Source organism: Pangasianodon hypophthalmus, chromosome 23 (genome assembly GCF_027358585.1).
Source record: "Pangasianodon hypophthalmus isolate fPanHyp1 chromosome 23, fPanHyp1.pri, whole genome shotgun sequence".
In the NCBI taxonomy this organism is placed as follows: Eukaryota; Metazoa; Chordata; class Actinopteri; order Siluriformes; family Pangasiidae; genus Pangasianodon; species Pangasianodon hypophthalmus.
This window is the reverse complement of record NC_069732.1, coordinates 11,675,030-11,681,039: the sequence shown is the minus strand read 5'-3', so window position 1 is coordinate 11,681,039 and position 6,010 is coordinate 11,675,030. Positions and strand designations below refer to the sequence as shown.

The 6,010-nt window shown below is 43.0% G+C and overlaps 1 protein-coding gene across 1 annotated transcript; it reads left to right on the top strand.

Annotated features, from left to right (window-relative positions):
* The first annotated feature begins 396 nt into the window (after positions 1-396).
* On the top strand, positions 397-6,010 carry myclb (MYCL proto-oncogene, bHLH transcription factor b). The gene is made up of 3 exons (XM_026930183.3): positions 397-734; positions 1,500-2,150; positions 3,305-6,010. Exons 2-3 carry the CDS (start codon positions 1,550-1,552, stop codon positions 3,943-3,945), a joined length of 1,242 nt encoding a protein of 413 aa, XP_026785984.1. The 5' UTR covers positions 397-734; positions 1,500-1,549; the 3' UTR covers positions 3,946-6,010.

The window sequence follows — 6,010 nt, the reverse complement described above, 5'->3', positions numbered from 1 at the left end:
GTGAGAGAACGCAAAGTTTCTTGGGAGAACGCAAAGTTTCTTGGGAGAACACAAAGTTTCTCTGGGAAACGCAAAAGTTTTGTGAGAGAACGCAAAGTTTCTTGGGAGAACGCAAAGGTTTTGTGAGAGAACACAAAGTTTCTCTGGGAAACGCAAAAGTTCTGCGAGACAACGCAAAAGCATTGAAATATAAATTGTCCTCCCATCTCATCTTTTTTTCCATCACCATGTCCCTTTAGGGGCTCCGTAGGGTAGCTGAATGTTTATACCCGCTCATATGAGTGAATGATTTATACCCGCTCATATCTTTCTCTCCGAGCCTGTCACTTTAAATGGGCGTGGCTACGCGAATACTACCAGCCCTTTATGTAAATGAGTGCGCCTTCTCGCCCGGATAATACAGAGCTGTAGTTGTTTCACGGATCCATAGTGAGTTGAAGCGGCAGCGCCGGTTAGATCCAGCCTTAATACTCTGCATCAGCTTGGACGAAAGAGAACTGAAAACACGGATCAGCTGCACCGAGAAACCTGCACGCAAGAAGGACATTTTTCTCCAGGACGCTGTAAAGCTTATTTATCGGGAAGCTTCTGTTGGTGAATTGAGTTTATGACACTGAAAGCTTTGTGAAGAAACTGGGCTACACAAGGAGAGCTATTTTTCGGCGCAGTCACTCGGGAATTTCGCAACTCAAATCAATGTCTTGCGGGATACAGACTCTGGAGGATATCTTACGGTAAGCTTGTGAAAGGCGAGAAATCATTAGCTATGTGTGCTGCTTGGTTGAATGACTTTGTGGTTAGTAAAGTAAATGGTTCTGCGGAGGGAAGAACGGTGTTTTCCTGCATCAACTCTGAACCCCGGTTACTGTACAAAGCCTGAGCCCACTTCCCGGTGTAGCCTGTATTGTGTAATCTAAAAATGTGTTGCGAAACTTTTCATTTAACATTTCTCAGAGGCACGCTTAAGGGAGGGGGCACGGTGGCGTAGTGGTTAGCGCGCTTGCCTCTCACCCCTGAGCCGCAGGTTCGAATCACGCCTCCTCCCTGTGTGTGTGGGGAACGCATGCTCTCCCCACCTCGGGGCTCGCTCCAGGTACCCCAGCTACCTCCTAATATCACTCCTTCTCTAGCCAAAGACGTGTTGTAGGCTGACTGGCATCTCTAAATTGTCCGTAGTGTGTGCAGGTGTGCCTTATGATGGGTTGTCTAGGGTGCCCTGAGTCCACTGGGATGGGCTCCAGGTGACCCTGTGTAGGATAAACAGTACAGAGGATGAATGGATGCTGCACCTAGCTCATCTGAATAACAGATTTAATGCTTGTTTAGCTGCTGCATTATTTTAATAAACAAATATCCTCCAGACAGTGAACCTGTTACAAACCTGCAATGGAAAATTGTTCTCTTGGCAGACAGGCTGCTTTAGGACACACTGATGACTGATGACTTTTAGCGATCATCAAGTGCAGTTATTAATGACTTGCTTGTCTTTCCTCTTTTAGATCTTGTTTGTTCTGACTTGTGGCTGGTGCTCACTTCTGAAAGACTCTAAATGCCAGGAATCAGCGCGAGCCCTTTTCCCTATACATGCTGGGACATGGAGGAGCCGGATCAGTACCAACACTACTTCTACGACGACCATGATGCAGATGAAGACTTCTTTAAGTCCACTGCACCCAGTGAGGGCATCTGGAAGAAGTTCGAGCTCGCACCCAGTGAGGACATCTGGAAGAAGTTCGAGCTCGTGCCCACACCGCCCATGTCTCCTGTAAGGAGGCTGGATGAAACATCTGTGTGTCCATCACTGGGGGACAAACTCGAGTGGGTGTCCCACTTCCTGGGCCAGGACGATGAGCATGAGGCACAGTGCAACCTGAGCTCCATAATCATACAGGACTGCATGTGGAGCGGCTTTTCAGCCTCTCAGAGGCTCGAGAAGGCTGTCAGTGAGCACATGTTGTGTCAGGGTGGGGCCAAGGTGCCTCTCGTCCCCCAGATTCCCTCCTCGAGGTCACAGAGTGGTCATGTGGAGTCGCTATCTCTCAGCAGTCCGATGGCGGACTGTGTGGATCCGGCGGCTGTGTTGACCTTCCCACTGAGCGGCTGCAAGAAGCAGGTGTCCTCTGGCTCTGAGTCACACACTGATTCATCTGGTAGGTGCAGAGTCCTTGACCTTGTTTAGATCTGTGATGGGCCAGTACTTTTCACAGACTCACTCAGTGAGAGTGAAATGTGTTACTCTCAAGTGATCACTTGCTTAAAGAGTCATTAAGCTTTGATGCTGCGCTGAATTTTAAGGAATCTAGTTGTTCAGGTCTTGAAGACCTGTTAATTCTGATTAAACCTCTGAAAAGAGCGGTGACATGTCTTAAGATTAAAGCACAAGTGAGTCAATAATCTGGACAGCATTGTCCTTTTCAGTGTAACATGCTGGTTCTTTAAACAGTTAAGGTAATGTGTGAGAATCTTGCAGAGGTGTTACTCCATTTATGCACCGATGCCCTGCTTTTGAGGTTGACATCATTCCGGGCTCCTTGTGGAATGTCTCTGTGGACTTGTGCCATGGTCCTACATTCCTGAGCTTGAACAACAGGATGGGTTGTTTTACTGGTGGGCGGGGCACAGAGAGTGAATGGCTGTAAGATGAGCCAATGGGAAGTGGCTGAACTGAATGAGTTGTGGAGGACCAGATCCAGAAAGGTCCGGGATAGGTTTAGTGGAGGATTAAAGTATGTTTGTGAGACAGATTAAAAAGGCTTTTTCTTAGCCCTTTAAAGCCTTAATCACAGAAAATACCTGCCTTAAAGAAGAGTTTTGAAACTAGGCGGTTCTTTTAGAGGTCAGCAGAAGTGAAATGTCCCAATGAATATTTCAACAAGTTACTAATGTTCTTTTGTAACTTGTGCATGATTTTCATGTGATTCAGTTAAGCTGCCTTGTGTCACTGAATAAATCCATTTATCAAATAGTGTAGTAATTTTGGAAACTTGAAAGTTATCATGCAGCTGTTGGTTTGAATGCATTTGGATTCATACCAGATGCTTACTATAGGAAAGAGAACTATTTTGGCCAGTGTTTATTATTTTGGTATTCTATAGTAACCCCGACCAAGGCAGTGCCACATCCCACAGAATAGCTATGTTGCTGTATGCTTGATCAGGAGTTACATGGGTCAATGGATGCAATAAGACCATAAGACCAGGATTAAATAACCTATTTTATAGCAGTCAATACATCTTAAATGGATGTTGTATAATTTATTGTAAGTGGCTGAAGGTTAAATGGTTTGTAATGTCTGTTGTTTTAGATGAGGAGGAGATTGACGTAGTGACGGTGGAACACAAGCATGGCAAGTCCCGGCCAGTGAACTCGCGCAAGCCGGTCACCATCACGGTGCGCGCCGACCCACACGACCCGGGCACAAAGCGCTTCCACATCTCCATCCACCAACAACAGCACAACTACGCCGCCCCGTCCCCCGATTCAGAGCCCCCTCGCAAGAGGATCCGCCAGGAGACCTCCCAGACTCGGCCAGGCCCCACAGTCCACACACTCGAGAGCAAACCGCACTCACCTGTTGCATCCGTTTCCATTCCAGCACACTCCATGACCATCTCACCGCCTCTTGCCTCATCCCATCATGGCCCCAAATCGCAGCCAGCCAGCCCTCAAAGCTCAGACAGCGAGGACATGGACAGACGCAAGAACCACAACTTCCTGGAGAGGAAGAGACGCAACGACCTGCGTTCACGCTTCCTGGCCCTGAGAGATGAGATTCCTGGCCTCGTGGACTGTCCAAAGACGCCGAAGGTGGTGATCCTGACCAAGGCGACTGAGTACCTGCGTCTGCTGCATGTCACCGATAAGCAAAAAGCCCAGGAGAAGAAGCAGCTCAAAAACAAGCATCAACAGCTCCTTCGGAGGATAGCAGAACTGAAACGCTCTTAAAGTTCCAGGCCAGTCGAAGGGACCTTGTGAGAGTGCTTGGTTAAAAGTGGGGATTATTTAAGATTTAAGACGTCTGTACATTTTGTTTTATTCTCCAACAATCTTTGCACATTTGATTCTGTAGTTAGGGGGAAGGATACTCCTGGCGTGTTGTGGATTACATAAACTTCACTGAGTTTCCCAAAGAATGCCCTGCTGATAAAATGAAAAGGGTCTACCCCCAAATCTCTTTATTATTAAAACCATCCTAATCGGGGATAGTCTATAAATTTGAATTGCTTTGCCATTTGGGCGTTGCTTGAAATGTAGCATTTAGCTTGTATGCACGTTTGACCACCATAATAAAGGTGGATTTGTGTGAAGAAATCTTTTATTATCTGATTTAATAAGTCTTTGCCCTGCTGTGCTGTTACTAATGTTCAAAATGATTTGAACAATTTGAAAGTGAAGTTTGTGTGGCCCTTGCAATACTCTATCAGGATTGGAGTTCAACGACAGGAAGTTGTTACTGGTTGCCGTTTGTCTATAAAAATCACATATATGGTTTATCAGTTTTCTAAATGTTCTTGTACTGGTGCACATCTGAGTCCATGCCTTACCGACATATTTTGTATATAAACTGTGAGATCTGTAACCATTTGTACATAATAGCTCAGCTGTATAGGTGTGTAAAGTATATTATATATGCTTTCCATTTTAAATACCAAAATCGAGGTTGTTGATTTTAACTTTTTTGTTTTTATATATTTTTCCTTCATGTGTTCTGAATCTTGGTTGGCCCACTTGGCTTAATCTTATCTCAGAGTATCTCAAAGCTTCTATTTTTGTTAACAAAAGTAAAAACAAAAAAAGGTAAACATGAAAATGACACTATAGAACCTTACTTTGCATTGCTAGTCAGCTTGATGTTTCCACTGCCTAATCATCTTCTGTTTTTTAAGGGGTATATATAATATTTGCTTAGTAATTCAAAAATGCTGAGAAGAGACTTTTATAATCTATTTTCTTACAAAGTTCTGTGTTTCTTTGTAATGTTAATGTCTTTTTCTGTGTTTTCACCCTCTTTTTACAAAAGCTCTACTGATGGTATATGCCTCTTTATTCATTTACTAAAGTCCCATTTTTTATTACAGTACATTTATTCTTCCTCGTGCAATATCCTTCGAATCACGCAACTTTACAGCTCTTCTGGAATAATGTCATCATGCTGCATGGTGCACTGCTTTCTCACACCTAAACTTTCCCCCACTTAACTGAAGAAGCCTTTTAGAGTACCGCTGTTATTCCAAAGGCTGATTTGCACATCATCTTCTGCCTTAATCCTTTTCAGATTCAACCTAGTCACTATAAATGGCAATTCTCCATTGAAAATCTCTTTCAGTGTTGGACTAGGCCTAATCGGTCTGAAAAATAATCCAAAGAAAAACTATGGTAGCTCATTGTTGTATTTCATTACTGATCACTTTCTCCATTCCTGAGACTTTCAGGCCTCTTTATCTCTAAAATGCATATACCATCAGCAAGCTTAACACTCTCAGTCTTATTTATGTTTATTTTCCGGTGGAATAGCCAAGCTTTAAGAATGCATTTGTTACTGTTAAAATTGTCACATAACTTAACTTCTTTTTGCTGATTTTTTTTTTTTTTTTTTTTAATTTTTTATTCATTGCTCTTTTTTCACTTTGTCTCTCCTAGTGGCTAATTGTTACACTTGGAGCATAACAGCAGCATTAAGCACTTTGTGTTTTCAGTACCTCATGAGCCCGTAGAAGTCAGACAATTAATAAATTCAAAATCAAAACAATCATGTCTCAGTGTTTTCTTTCACTAAAACATCTAAGTAATGAATAAAACACAATGTAATGTAATAGCAAAATAATCAGTGACGGTACCAAACAGCATGTACCAACGTGTTTTATTCCTCTTATACTACAACTTTTTATCTGTTTATAGTTGTAGTGGTTTGCAAAAGTATTCAACCCCCTGGAATTTATCAGATTTGTCTGAATAATAAATGATTAATATACATATTCTTCCTGTTAGTATATTCACCCAACTTGTATCT